This window comes from Tenrec ecaudatus, chromosome 4 (genome assembly GCF_050624435.1).
Source record: "Tenrec ecaudatus isolate mTenEca1 chromosome 4, mTenEca1.hap1, whole genome shotgun sequence".
NCBI lineage: Eukaryota > Metazoa > Chordata > Mammalia > Afrosoricida > Tenrecidae > Tenrec > Tenrec ecaudatus.
Genome location: NC_134533.1, coordinates 142,086,707 through 142,102,250, shown reverse-complemented (window position 1 = coordinate 142,102,250; position 15,544 = coordinate 142,086,707). Strand labels below are relative to the sequence as shown.

Sequence of the window (15,544 nt, the reverse complement as noted above, 5' to 3'; positions counted from 1 at the left end):
GCTCCTGTCTTGTTTGGTGACTGCCCCGCTGTGCAGGTGCTTGATGACGACCAGGAGTATGCTCTGGGAGTGCTGGAGTTCCCTCTGTGCCAGATCCTCGCCTGCGCAGACCTCACCCTGGAGCAGCGCTTTCAGCTGGACCACTCGGGCCTGGACAGCCTCATCTCCATGAGGCTGGTGCTGCGGGTAAGCCTGGACCATCAGCCCTGAGAGAGGGAAGCGGAACTCTGGTCATGGGACAAAGGAGCCTCTCTCTCTAGGGAATCAGTGGCCAGAAAAAGCTAGGAAATGGATTTGTGTTTATTCTTGACTAGAAGCCAAGAAATGAATTATATTGTTCTCATCAGTGTCGATAATTTGCCAGCCATTGAAATATCGCTGCCCTCTTATCTTTTCATTGCTTTTCCGGGAACTCCTTCTATGTTGGGCTTTCTCAGCCTACTCTTCACGTCTCTTGACTTGACTTTCAGAATCCCCATCGCTTTATTCTTGGTGCCACATTCTGGCTAACTTCCTCAGATCTACCTTCCAAACCACTAACTTACTGCGTGACCTGTTGGTTGTTTTAAATTTTGGGGGACTATTTTTCTCATTTCTAACTGTAACTTTTCCAAACCTGTCTTGTCTTTCATGGGTAGCATTTGTTTTCTACCTGAACCCTTGGTATCAGCTCCTCATTTTCCCCTCCCTCCACCACCCTCCCTGACCCATGAACCCTTGATAATTTATAATTTATTATTTTTTCATGTCTTACACTGATCGAGATCTTCCTTCACCTACTTTTCCGTTGTCTGTCCCCCAGGGAGGGGGTTATATGTAGATCCTTTCCCCTCCTCCTACTCCCCCCACCCTCTCCTTACCCTCCTGGTATCTTTACTTTCATTATTGTACCTGAGGAGCTTATCTGTCCTAGATTCTGTGTGTCCAGAGCTCTTATCTGTACCAGTGTACATGCTCTGGTCTGGCCAGATTTGTAAGGTAGAATGGGGGTCATGAGAGTGGGGAGGAGGATACATTTTTATTCCAATGCTACTTTTTTCACTAAAGACTCAACCCAACTTCAGGGACCTCACTTCTAACTCTTCCTCTTACATGGACTCCTAGTCCAAGGACTTGTCCTTTGTCTCTGCACAATTTGGTAAATGACCCCAGAAACGCTTAGCCTTTCATCTTCCTGTTTCAGTTTTCCTCCCGCCATTTAACCATAGACATGTGAACCTTCTGATGAGTTTGGCTATTCACTTTAAAGGAGGCCGTTCCCTTTCATTTGGCATCCCTTACAAGAATGTTTAGACCACTTTGACCACCAGATTGCCAACAAGGACAGTGTCTAGGATGGGTCTCCCCGCTTGTCTGTCAGTTGTACTGCGGTGGCTGCGTGCTGCTGCGATGCTGGAAGCCATTGTGAGGTTGGCAGAGGGCTGGGTGGTGTTTGGTTCTGCAGGACATAGGGTTGCTGTCAGTCAGAACTGCCTCAACGTCACCTCATAACTGCAGGATGGGTCTTGGTAGTTGGTAACTGTAACTGGTGGGGCAAGAGGCTGGGGAGAGCGCAATGGTGAGGTTTGGGACGGAAGGCTGAGAGCACAGAGGTGGGGCTGAGTCGAAAACCCAGTTTCGGGCACACAGTGGTGAATAAGAGGACAGCTGGACACAGCCACACCCGGGAGGCAGCTGGTGATGCCCCTACCCCGCTCCCAGGTTAGGGTGAGGGAAGACGTGGAGGTGGACCTGGGAGTCCACACGGGAGGGAAGCGCATGCCGAGAGAGCTCCGGGTCTCGGGCAGCTGTAGGGGCATGCAGAGAAAAGAGGACCTAGGACCAAATGTTGGCGAACACCAACCAGTGAGAGAGGAGGGCGGTCGGGGACACAGAGAAGTCAGACACGGTCTCTGGGTGAAAAAAAAAATCAAAAGAGTCATTGAACAGGGCACTCATTTTTGAGAAAACTGTTCTGAGAGAGGAGAAGGCAGTGGGTGACGAGAGAAGTGGGGAGGAGGAGAAGGAAGAGGGGCTGGACCCCATCCACAGCTACCCTGTCTTCTGCCTGCAGTTCCTGCGCATTGAGGAACGAGAGCTGGGGAGCCCTTACACGGGATCTGAAGCTCTAAAGAAGGGCCCTCTGTTTGTCAAGAAGGTGGCCACCAACCACGACCCTAGAGCCCCACCTCAGGAAGAGGCCCCTGAAGATGTGCCGTGTCCCCCAGATCCTGCTTCTGACACCACGGAGATCTCTGAGAGCACCCTCACCACTGCCAGTGTTCCAACCACAGCCCCTGAGCCCATGTGCCAAGAGACAGCCCCAAAGCCCAAAGGCAAGGACAGCGCTGGAGGGTTCTGTGAGCCCACGAGAGAGAAGAAGAGTTCGACCACCATCTTCCTGACTGTCCCAGGCGCCCACTCGCCAGGGCCCATCAAGTCTCCCAGACCCAGGAAATGCCCCGCTTCCCCATTTGCATGGCCCTCCTCGGGGCTGGCTCCCAGCATGTCCTCCCTCAACTCCCTGGGCTCCTGCTTTGACCTGACCGAGATCAGCCTCAACATTGAGTATGCACTTCTCTGCTTAATCTTTTCTAAAATCTCATGGAAACTCGCCCTGGACTGGGGAAGCAGTTTCACGCTTGGATGAAAGTTCTGGTTTTTCACAAACGATCCTTATGAAGCAGTAGCATGGTGCGGAAGGAAAACCCAGGCAGTCAGGCTCTAGCTCTGGCTAGGGACTCACTATAAAGCAGAGGCTGACCATTGGTCTTCAAGACTCCTCCCAGCACAAACACTTCCTGAATGCTAGAGCCATACTAGGGTGAAATGGAAAGCTTGGAATGTGGAATCATCTAATTAGTGCCATTATTATGTTTATTGTGGGTTCACTGTGTTCCCCAATTAACTCCTGACTTATTAAATGTATGAGAGAAAACTTACTGTCATAGAGGCCCCACCAAGAGTCATGCTATAAAGGCAGTCCCCACGCCAGCGTTAATGCCCGTGCTGATTTGAGTTGCGTGCATATCGGGCTAGCAAGGGAACCACTGCACTGACCCGAGCCCAAAGCTCCTCCTGAATCCAGCCAGCTGTGCTGGGCACCCGCAGAGAGCTTTCTGTGTGCTGGGACCATATCGTAACATCCAAGAACTTAATAGAGCGTAATATTCTTTAATCCAAGGATTAAAATGGTAGATGTCCAGAATTCCCTGTTTTACCATCAGCTCAGATAATAGAAGCCAAGTTTTAGTTATTAATTGAAGGCCTGGACTAGACCCCGAAACTTCACTCTTCAACGCTCTCTCTACAACAGAGATGGCCTTTGTAAGCCACTTGTACTTTTTGTCATTTATGTTCTTTAAAAGTTGAAGGATTAGCCATTTTCTCCTGATGATAATTTCTGGGGCCTTACTTTGTCCCATCTCTTATTCTAAAGATATCCTGACACCAAGTGTTGAAAGACTAGCACAGCCATGTGCATGCGCCCTCCACCCAGATCCACCAGTTGTTCACACTGACTGCTCTGCATTATATTTAGGTAACACACACACACACACTTGTGTTTTACAGAACCATCTCAAAGTTATAACATCATAGCCCTTTACCCTTCGTTGTCTTTAAAATTATACAGCCTACAAATCACTATCATCGCGCCCAAACACGTGAACAAAAATGCTCTAGGATCTTTAATGTCTTCATTTGGATCCTGGGATCCTAAAAGACTTTTCCAGCCTGCCTTCAGCACAGGGATGGCGGATGGAAAGGGAAAGGGCTCCCTTCTAGAGGCAGCATCAACGGAAATTAATTTATTAACTCACAAAACCCTCTGTTCCCAAAGTAGAGCATTTCGGGGTGGGGGGGGGAGGAGAACAGTCCCGTGCTGAGGAGAGAGCTGACCTGACCTTTCCTTGCAGAGGCGGGGGTCTGAGGGCGCGGCAGCTGGGTGAGATTCAGCTCACCGTGCGGTACGTCTGTCTGCGGCGCTGCCTCAGTGTGCTGGTCAACGGTTGCAGGTACAGGGATTCTGGGACCAGGACGGTCTTTTGAGAGCAGCTAGTGACTGGAAATCAGAGCCGGGACACTTGGATCAAGGGCAGGGATGCGGCAGCCCACAGTTGAGAGTAGCGCTGAGAGATGGGATGTGAAGGCCTGCTCACCAGGCAGCACTAGGACTCGGTCAATCAGTGTTGCTGGTCAGACCCCATTGCAAAACTGCCTGCAGGTCGTCAGATTCTCCCACCCACCCCCACCCCCCGCCACATTCCTGGATCCCTGGATCGGAGGACATGCTCTACCTGGGACTTCACACAGAGGCAGGTTTTCAAAACCATGCCGCTGATGAGCAGGTGCAGCCTCCGATCCGCAGCCTTTTATTCACGTTGGGGCGTCCAGGCTGCAGGTGGCAGGGCGTCTGGCTGCGTTAGGAGCCCATGGGAAGCCGGGCAGCTAGGAGAGCTTTCTCCCCAGGGAGCACTTTCAGTCTCCAAAGCCAGAGGTCTGTTTTCTCTCGTTTGTCTTTGAAATCCAATCAGAAACCTGAGGCCGTGTACCGCCAGCGGGGTTGACCCCTACGTCCGGGTGTACCTGCTGCCCGAGAGGAGGTGGGCAGGTCGCAAGAAGACCTCAGTGAAGCGGAAGACCCTGGAGCCCCTGTTCGATGAGACGTAAGTGGACCCACTGGACCCTGCGGGGTGTGGCCGGGGCAAGGCCCAAGAGGAACCCGCGCTCTCTGGCACCAGGTGGCTTTTTTGCTGGGGGAGCGTGGCCAGGGCAGTGCAGCAGAGTGGTCACCCACCTTTCCTGCTCCTCATCAGGGCTGGTTCCTACTCGCTCTTGAACTCAGCTCGCTTTGATAATCAGAGGCTTTGTCGGGTCAAATGTTTCCTTGCGATCGGTTTTGACTTCAGTTAAAAATAAGCATGCTCTGAACCCAAGGACCTAAAATTGCTCCCCAGTCTCCAAGCTCTTTGGTCTGTCTCCCCTCCTGCAACAAAGCACAGAAGTCAGGGTCTCATCAGGGCCTCCCCCCGACGCCAGGGCCCTACGAGAAGGCGTTTCTAGCCCCCCAGGAAGATACAACGCTTGACCATTTGGGTTCCCTGGCCAATAACTGTTCCTGTTGAAAAGGGGTGTTTGGGTCGTGTCTGAAAAGAACTGTGCTTCTTCCAGAGCTAGACTTTGACTTCATCTGCGCCAAGAGAACTTTATTTATTCAGCACGGACGGAACATTGGCTGTCAGACACCATCCTAACCTCGAGCCACAAAAGAGATTTCATCTTTAGAGCCAACTCTGACACAGTTACGGACTCTGTGGGAACGTAGGAGGCAGGGGAGTGGACCTTTGACTTGTGGGACAAATCTAATCTGTTAGGAATGTTCTTAGAATAGGAGATGATCTGGGAGGGAGGCATTGGGCAACCCCAACCCTAAGACAGGGCCCAGTCGTCAGGGGGCCCGAGGTGTCTGTGTGTGGACCGAGTGTGCCCACAGCACAGGCTTGGTTCTCCACGCGTCTTGCCCTCAGCCAGGCGGGGACAATCAGAGTTAGGGGTTGAGGTGGGCACCTGAAAAGCGAGATGGGCAGCAGAAAGGATGGCAGCCCGGATCGACCAGAGCCAAGCCAGACGTGCATGGTGAAGGAGCTCTAGCACACAGTGGGCACACACGTCTGCCAGGTGAAAGGTCGCTGCCTCAGCCCCACCAGCTGTTCCACAGGATAAAGATGTGGCGGTCTGCTTCCTGAAGGACTTTCCCCCCTTTGGTGTGTGTGTGTGGGGGGGGTCATTTGTGAGGATTTTTGTATTTTCTTTTTCAAACCTTTTGCTAGGGATGGTTGACAGAACAGATCACCAGCTCTACACATCCACAGCAGTCCCCTCGATGTCCCCTCCTCCCTGTGCACTCCAGTCCTGCTGCTGCCTTCCTAACTCTCTGAACCGGGACAAATGCTGCCTCTTTTATCTTAGCCAGTTGAACATTCAAATGGGAGTGAGTTCAGTTCCAGACCGGGAGCGTGGCCAAAACCCTTGTCTTGGGGGGTGGGGTGTCCCACCAGTCTCTACCTGACCAGTAAGCCTGGTGGGTCTCTTTTATGACTGAGTTCTGTTCTACAAATTTCTCCCACTCTGCGCACGCCCTTCCTTTCCAGAGCAGTCACTAGTGATCGCTGGCCACTGTCTAGTTCTTCTGGGCTCAGGGTTGTGGACACTAATGTTTGTCTAGTCCGTTAACCCTCTGGACTAATTGTTTCACTGCGTCTTTTGATTTTGGAAAGACCGTGGGAAAAAGACGAGACTGTCTGCTCCCATAAAGAACCCAATGGGACAGTTCCACTCTGTCTGATGTCCAGAACGGACTTCCTAGCAGTGGATTGGTGTTCTTTTAACTCAGTAGTCGAAGGTTCTCCCTAGACGATCGGTCTCTTAGCATGCAGCAGTGATGGGTGACGATGACACACGCTGTACCTGCTGTGATGACCTCTTTTCAGCTGTCCATATCTTCTGTTTAAAAAGTAGAGAAATAGACAAAGCACTTTAGGTTTTCCACAGAAATGCTTGAAAGGTGTTCATTTCCTGATATTTTGTTTCTTAAAGATTTGAATTCTTTGTTCCCATGGAAGAAGTACAGAAAAGGTCACTAGATGTCGCAGTGAAAAACAGTAGACCCCTTGGCTCACACCGAAGAAAGGAGCTGGGCAAAGTAAGTACAGGAGGGGCTCTTGGTCCTAAGTGGAGCTCACTGGTGGGCCAGGCTGGCACATGGGCCACATGGCATGCCCAGTAGTGGGGAAGCCCTGTTAGTCTGGGTAGACTAGAGAAACAAATTCATAAACACACATATGTGTATAAGAAAGAGGTTTATATATAAGAGCAATTAAACATGGAAAACATCCCAGGCCAGTCCAGATCAAGTCCATAAGTCTGACATTAGCCCATATGTCCGATAGCAATCTATAAAGTCTTCGGACTCACAAAACACATGAAATGAAGCCAAATGTGTTGGCAGGGCTCTCTCTGTGGCTTCTCCGGCTTCTGAGGGCTGGCTGCATCCCTGCAGCTTGTCTTCTGCAACGTCTTCCAGGGAGTAGCAGAGAGAGGTGTCTTCTGCCTCCATGGAGGAAGTCCCAGATTTCCCAGAATTCTCAGGAGAAGGCCATGGCCACACAGAAGTCTCACTGGCTATCTCCAGATTGACAGCCTAGACTCCACCCCTACACCCTTAATCCTTACATTGACACCAGATTAGGTGACCACCACACCCTGCCTTCAAAGAGGGCGCAGTCCAGCAGGAGGATGTTTGTTTTTAAATCTTGAAACTAATGAGACTATGAACACATATTAATAAGATAATTTTAACAAACTCAGGTCCATCCACATTCATCCACTCCCCAGACATTTGATCATCTACCATGGTGTTTAAATTGCATGCTGGTAACTATGGGAATCCGTGAAGCTTGCACCTCTTAATTGCTACGAGATTTTTGCGGTGATAGGATTTTACTGGAAGTAAAACTAGAGGACATCTAATCCCCGGGAGATACCAAGAGGTGGCAGAAAAATGGCACTTGAATCACAGTTAGCAGTCGCTGTAGTTTAATAAACTGAATTACACTTGTCCCTGTGAGTCCAATTTGACGAAGTCGGTGGCATGCTCGTCACTTTCACAGAGAAGGAAACCGTGGTGTCCTGTTCAAATGGCTCAGCAGTTCATGAGGTGGCCAGGCTGCTCCTCCTGTAGCATTCCTGAGCTCCTAAATCCTGAAAAGGGACCATGTTTAACTTCCTGAAGTCACTCCCCAGAACACTGAGGCCAGTGTGGGCACCATCTCTCCGCAGGGCTCTGTGCGGAGGGCGGGAGGGGCGCAGGAAAAGGAGCCCCTGCTCAGAACCCCTGATGCGCAGGCTGCGGGGGTCCATGCATCCTGCGGCAGGCGTTTGCAGACAGGGCAGTGTGCAGGAGGGGACTGATCATGTGTGGTTGTCTAGGTGCTGATTGACTTATCTAAGGAAGATTTGATCCGGGGCTTTTCTCAGTGGTAAGTGTGCCCTTGCTTCACCGCCCAACTCTGCTGCTGGAGACAGTCCCTCCCCAAAGTCCTGTCCTTTTCAGTCCGCACTCAGTCCCCCTCCTCCTAAGGAAGGAGACTGATTTTCAACTATTTAGGTTGTTAACCCCTGCAGAGCTCACTGCTGTCCCTTGATCCAGACTAAATCCCCGTGGAAGCAGGCTGCCTCTTCTTTCTCCATGGCCGTCAAAGGCTGACCTATTGGTTACCAGCCCACGGCCCCACCAGGGCTCCGCTTCCACAAAGGACCCTGTGAAAGCCCCACGGAGCTGCAGAGGGTTGCCATGAGCTAGAAAGTGAGCTCTAGCCTTGACCCTGGCAGGCCAACTGGGAGGCGGGCCTGCTATGTCCAGGCAGGCAGAACCGGGCAACTTATCCAGTCCTGCTCCCCCTGCAGCGCACTCTGCAGTCCTGCTCCCTCTGCAGCGCACTCTCGATTCTAACTCAAGTCCAAACCTATCTACCTTCCAGGTATGCACTGACTCCAGACGGCAGGTCCGGAAGCTGATGCTGAGCACCGCCGGCACCTGTATTCCTTTATATCCAATGTGTATCTGTGTGGATTCTGTAACTTACATCCGAAACGTCCTTTGGAAACACATACAGACGCATATTCTTCTGTGAACTCCGACACCAGAGTAGCAGGGAGAGGGAGAGAGGCATGTAGAAGGCAGGAACTATTCTTCCTTGGTTGGTTTCACTGTCCACATCGGGAAAGAAAGGGCAGGGGTGCCACAACCGAGCGAGCCCTGTCCACTGAGAGGTGAGTGCGGGCCTCTGACGGCAGTCCGGTCTGTACACGGTGAGAGGCCCACCCCTGGCATCAGGGAGGTTGGGGGCTTCTGTTCTTGGAGGAGCTACCAGGACTCCTGGCCAGGGACTAAAGTGTCTTTTATGGAAGCAAAATGTGACCCGCCCCCAAAATGGCATGAACTCAGGCTTCCAAAGGCCTGGCCATCTGTGGCTGCAGCGGATTTGGAGCGAAAGAGCTACGGAGACCCTGATACCTCGTGGGGGATGCCGAGGGCCAAACCCGGCAGGTACCACTATTTCCATAGGCCTACGCAAGCACGTCCACCCCCAGGTCCACGCCTGTGCTCCCACTGCGGCCTGCTGAGGACTGCTGCAGCTTCCCTGCCAGAGGGCAGGCCGCTTGGGTGTCTGCTTGGCTTTTCTATGAGATGGCGGGTCCACCCGAGTCACATGTTAAAAGCAAATTCTGTATATCTTTAAACTGGTGCTTTTTTTGTTTTTTAGTATTTTAAGCTCAACGCCTACTTGTTAATTTGCCCTTTAGACCTCTTTCTGTTACCTTAGTCATGTGCAAACACTTCACCACAGGAGGGCCCACACTCTCCCCTGTGGACTCAAATCCCACCCCTCCGTGGAGTCAGTGCTGACTCACAGCGCCCCCCTTGGGTCTCAAGACTACAACTGTTTACAGGAGTAGAAAGCCCTCCTATCTCCCTCTCTCTCTCTATCGGAGCTGCTGGTGGTTTCAAATTGCTGACCACGCAGATCCCAGCCCAACATATAACCACTCCAGGGCAAATCCACCTGCTGCAGGAAGGCAGTCCACACTGAAACGACCTCTCTCCACCACCTCCACAGTATTTACTTGTCAATATTGTACATTTTCCATTTTAACAATTCCCTGCCTTGTAATATTTAATTTTAAAATAACGTTTATTGGTCGACTACTCACATGCAAAGAAAAGATTTGACTGTGTTTTTCATTCAATGTTTGTGTTGACTCTTCAATGGAACTGCTACTGCTACTTGAATTGTTTACACCCCTCCCATCCAAGGCTGTGCTAAGCATACAAGGGGGTGACCCCCTCCACCAGATGCCCTTGCATTTGGAGTGCATTTGGAGTTTGTTCCACCAGCAGGTCAGGCCGCTAATCAAGCTTTCTATGTAGAGGTTCTGAAAAGATAGTGTAACAGTATGCAACAAAAACTTGTGGCAGGCAGGGGACTGGTTTTGCCACGACAGTGCACCTACTCCCCAAGTCATCTCAGTGCACCAGTGTGGGGCAAAAAAATAGCATCCCTCGCTTGTCTCATGACCTTACTCACCTGAACTTACTGCGTGCGACTTTTTTGTTTTTGCAAATTAAGAGGGACATGAAAGGACAGTGATTTGATGATGTAGAAGAAATGAAGAAAAATGGGGGAACTGCTGTCAGCCAAAATGATGAGTTCAAAAAATGTTTCCAATAATTGAATCACAGATTTGACAAATGTATTAAATGTAATGGAGAGTACTTTAAAGGTGATAAGGCTGTTTAGTAAAAATAACATAAATACATAGCTTGGAAAAAATCCTTTTTTGGGGGGTAGCCCCCTGGAATGGTAGATGTGCAATAAAAATGGTTTCTGATGGGCTTTGATTGGAATGCCAAGTTTTCACCTGTCAAATGGGGCAGTGAAGCCTGCACTATGTATTAATTGCTCAAGAGCAAGGTGCTGCTCGTCAACCGCACAAGTGCTCGGAAAGGGTAAGGCGCCAGAGAAACATTAAAGACTGCGGTGCGTATCCAATCCGGAATAGGAGCAACCCCGAAGCAAGTGCTGCTCAAGACGGGACAATGCAGACAAGTGACGCATCCCTCCACTGTACATGTAGAAGCTATTCAATTGGTGCATGTTTTGCTGTATTTGATTTTTAACAAAATAAATTATATTTTTAAAAGCACAACTAACCGTTCTCTTCCACACATGTGGAAAACGTAATCAAAACATGAATAAAATTTATTTTAAACATGGTCAGTTAAAAAGTAACAGTTGTCACAAACATCATCCTCTGCAACCCTGAGGCCAGAAGAACTGCGTGGTGCCCAGCTACCACCACCAACTATCCTGAAGGGTCGCATTATAAGGTCTTGAGAAGAAACAGAAGAAGGTGGTCTTGGATAGAGTGGGACAAAGCTGTGGAACAGACCACCAAATCATAAGAGAGACCAGGCTCTCTGGTCAGATAGACAAGAGGGATCCCCAAAACTCTGTTCCTTCCTCCCCTGCAGGTCTGCAGCTGAACTCGCCCCCATGATAGAATAACCACGTAAGATCTAAAGGGCTGCATTTACCCAAGAACAACCTGGAGAGAGTTAGGAATGGAAACAGAAATCAGAGAGAGAACGTGGGATGGGTGAGGGGACATTGAGGGCACTGCATTGGATGATTTGAAACAAAATGTGTATGAACTGTTGAATGTAAAAGTGTTGATCTGCTCTATAAACCCTCACCTAGTTAATAATCAAAAGTTTAATTTTTAAAAAATGTAACACAGACAATGTCCAAGAGACAGTTCAGAGAAGGAAAAACAGCATATAGGATCTGAAGTGTTTAGGTATTGACAAGGCTTAGGATGCTATCATTGACCAGACAAGAGGTAGTAAGGCTTCAGGCCCTGTGTGTGCAGCAAGGAGATAGAGGGTTGTCCCCTTGGGAAATATCTTAGATACCAATTAGGACAAGGAAGTTGGTTGCCAGGCGTGAGTAGAACAGTCAGTGGTGTGTGTTCAAAAACAAACTCATTGCCGTCGAGTCCTCCTCCTGACCCTGAACGAACCTCCTATGGGTTTGTTTCCAAGACTGCAAAGTTAGTGGTGTCCAACTGTCCGCCTTGTGCTCAGCAGCCACTGAGTAACCCCCTCTGCCACCAGGGCTCCTAAAGGACACCGGAAGATCAGACTGACAGATTGCCTCAAGATGCACTTCCATGAGAAGGACAACCGACCATGACGCCAGAAGTAGAGAAACCACAGGAAACAAACGCGTCAACGATGTTGCGCTACTCCTATCAAGTCAGCTCTAACTCACAGCTGCTGTGAGGTGCCATTGAGTCAGATCTGACCCATAGCGACCTTATGCACAACGGTACGCAACACTGCCCACTCGGTACCACTCTCACAAGTGTTCCTGTGCCTGAGCTCACTGTTGCACCCATTGTGTCGCGCCTTCTCAGTGAGCCCCCATCCTTTGCTGCCCGCCACTTTACCAAGCATCACGTCTTTCTCCAGGGACTGGTCTCCCCTGGCAGCATGTCCAAAATATGTAAGACAAAGTCTTGCTATCCTTGCCTCGAAGGAGCATTCTGGCCATACTTCTTCCACGACAGATTGGTCTGTCCTTTCAGCAGTCCCTGGGACTTTCAGTATTCTTCTCCACAATTCAAATGCATCCCTTCTCCTTTGGTCTTCTTTATAAAATGCCCTACTTTCACATGCTTGGAAAAGCCACACCTTAGTGCTTGGATCAGGCACACATCCGTCCTCACGCTAACCTCCTTGCTCTTCAATACTTTAGCGGTCTTGTGCAGGCTGACCTAATGCAACTCGCCTTTGGGTCTCTCCCTGCTGCCTCCATGAGCACTGATGGTGGATGCAAGACAAACATCTTTTGACAACTTCAACCTTTTCTCTATCATGATGTGACCTACTGGTCCACTTGTGAGGATTTTGGTCTCTCATTGAGTTGTCATCCTGCTCTGAGCTACCGTCTACTACTAACCTGCCTCAGCCAGGCCTTAAAGACCAACCACTTGCTGTAGCAGACTGTGTCTGGTTCTCTGACAGTACGTGTGAGGCTGGCTATGCCACTATTTCCCTCGACCAAGACATTGAAGCTAATTCCCTGCCCGTGGGCACTTGAGCCCAGCTGGCTGAACTCATAGCTTTGTCATGGGGCCTCGAGCTAGCAGAGGGAAATAAATTAATGCTGTATACGGATTCTAAATGTGGGATTTAGTTCTCCTCACCCACTCTTCAATCTGTCAGGAAGGAGGGTAACTAACCACCCACCAAATCAGGGCACTCTTAGCAGCTGTCCAAAAACCTGAGGAAGTGGCAGCAGTGCACTGCCAAGGGCAGCAGTGACTCAGAAATCGCCATGGGCAACTGAGCAGCTGACAAGGCCAGACAGGCAGCCCTGGGCACGAACCCCTTCCCTCCATAAATAACCTAATTCCCCCAAACCAGCTTCCTCTTCCAGCTTCCTCTCCAGAAGAAGTGGAATAAGCAAAGACCCAGGAATTCTGCCTTCGACCTGATGGATGGTGCGAGAAAAACAATAAATTCCTATTGCCACAAAGGTTACAGTGGGAAGTTGTAAAATCTTTCCACAATGCCACCCATCTTAGCTATAAATCCTCCTTGACCCTGCTCACTCACCAGTTCTGTGGGGCCGACTCCCAGGTCAGTAACCTCTCACTGTCCCACCCACCAGACCAGCAGTCCCCATGGGGCGCTTACAAGTCACCTTACCCAGCCTGCCCAGCACAAGGGATCCTACCCTGGGGAAGACTGGCAGATCGATTTTACCCAGGTTCCAGCCACCCAACAGTTTTAAGTGTCTTCTAGTGTTCATAGACACCTTCACCGGGTGGATTGAAGCATATCCCACCCGCACTGAGAAGGCTCATTGTCTAAAAGGTAACTTCAGGAATTCGATTTGGGCTTCCCAAATTAATGCAGAGTAATAATGGGCCTGCTTTCATCTCCCAAATCACTCAGGCAGTCTCTCAACACTTAGGAATGGCATATCACCTCCACTGTGCCAGAGGCTGCAGTCCTCCGGGCAGATGGAGAGAATTAACCAACACCTCAAGCTAACCCTCAGGAAACGGACACAAGAAATACGATGAACTGGAAAGATGCACTGGCAATCGCTGCTGCATCTCAGAACTGCCCGCCGGCAACCTATGTGTTTAAGTCCCTGTGAAGTTTTACACGGGCGACCGTTCCCTGTACCAGGGCCAGCTACAAACTCTGAGGTCGCTTTCACACAGCAATGAGCCACAAGAGAAGCCCAATACCAGGAGGCATTCCATCAGTCTGGGCTCACCCAGGCCCAAGGGGAGCAAAAGCTCCCACCCTTGTTCCTGCCAGGGGACCTAGTTCTTATAAATACCTGGAAGGACAGGTCCTCCAATTCCCAGCGCCAGCAGGTCTGGAAGGGTCCCTTCTCAGTAATCCCCTGTATCCCCACTGCCGTTAAAGTTCCAGGGCCAAGTGCAGTGGCCCTCATAAAGGAGGATGGGAAGAACTCAGGCAACCATTAGACACCTATGAAACCCTAACTGAGCATGCTCACACTCAAGCTCTTGAGCCACACTGGAGGTACACCAGGGCACTCCAAACTAGGCCTGGGTTCACAACAAGACCCAGGTGGGCTCAACACAGCCAATGGGGTCGACCAATACCATCAACCACGCCTCCTTAGCCAGGGGTTCGAAATCCCCTGGTGGCGGGAAAGCGACTTTTTCCCCTGCCACCTTCCTGGTCACTGGCAGGTTGGAGGGTGAGGTGTCCCGCCCCCTCGTGAGGCACATCCGTCCTCTAAATCAGTAGTGGGGAAGAAATAGTGATAAAGAAAAATTCTATTTTTATAAAGTTAAAAGACAGGCAAAACTATACTGTGTACATACAAGATGGCATAAGCACTAGAAAAACAAAAACCTGCAAGTGCCAACAGGAAAGAATAGTGGCTACCTCGGAGAGAAGGTCACATGTGGGGGAAGGGGTGCTGAAAAATGTCTCTCTCTTGGTTATTAAGTGCGGGTTTACTTTACTCTCTGTCATTCATTATATGTGACATGTATGACAATACCATATTTAGCATGTTTTATGCTATGCAATAAAAAGGGTAGTGGAATAAATGAAAAAGGAAAAGAAATATATCAAGTATTAATTAATTGAACAAAATAACTTTCAAGTAGATAAACATTAGAAGATAAAAAGGTATATTTATCTGCTTTACACAATTGATGTACATATGGATTGTGATAAGAGTTGTATGAGCCCCTAATAAAATGATTAAAACAAACAAAAAAAGGTATATTCATCATCAGAAAATATGTTGATGAACTTAAAAGGTTCAGAATGCATGATTGGATAAATGATAAATCCATAATCATGATGAGAGACTTCAGTAGCTCTCCAGAAGCTGACAGGCACAGAATAGAAATACGGTAGATGTAAACAACACAAGAACATCAATACATACTGATAGAAAGAGAGAGAGCAGTTGGAGCCTGGGGAATCAGAAACAGCCTTTACTAGGGAGCGCACACTTGGGCTTCTACAGAGTGGAGGGAGAGCAGAGAAGCCCCGGCAGGAGGGTGGCATGAGTAGATAGGCCCTCGGGGAGGAGAGCATCTTGTATCCGTCCTGACTGGCAAGTTGGAATGAGGGAGGCAGGTCTTTGGCATGTGGGGGATGCTGTTGGAGTGGAGAGAATCTGTGAGCAAGGAGCCTGCACTCACCTGGAGCCATCACGTCCGTCACAAATAGAGATGAGATGTTTTAAAAGTACACAGAGAACATGTATAAAAACTCCATCTTAGATTATGTGTGAGTATCACTTTGGTTATGTTGATACTTTTATGGGTATATGCATCTACCAGCACTGATCCAGCTATATACCTTAAGTGTGCATACTATTTTATGTCAAATATACCTCAATAAAACTAAAAAACCAAAAAGCTAAACTAC

At 49.5% G+C, this 15,544-nt stretch overlaps 1 protein-coding gene across 1 annotated transcript in view; it reads left to right on the top strand.

Annotated features, from left to right (window-relative positions):
* Positions 1-8,556, top strand: part of ESYT3 (extended synaptotagmin 3) — a 43,364-nt gene extending 34,808 nt beyond the window's left edge. The window contains exons 17-23 of the mRNA XM_075547859.1: positions 37-186; positions 2,054-2,547; positions 3,897-3,995; positions 4,515-4,646; positions 6,577-6,682; positions 7,969-8,018; positions 8,520-8,556. Of these exons, the coding sequence (XP_075403974.1) occupies positions 37-186; positions 2,054-2,547; positions 3,897-3,995; positions 4,515-4,646; positions 6,577-6,682; positions 7,969-8,018; positions 8,520-8,556 (1,068 nt within the window). The remainder of the gene's footprint in view (positions 1-36; positions 187-2,053; positions 2,548-3,896; positions 3,996-4,514; positions 4,647-6,576; positions 6,683-7,968; positions 8,019-8,519) is intronic.
* Positions 8,557-15,544: the final 6,988 nt, after the last annotated feature.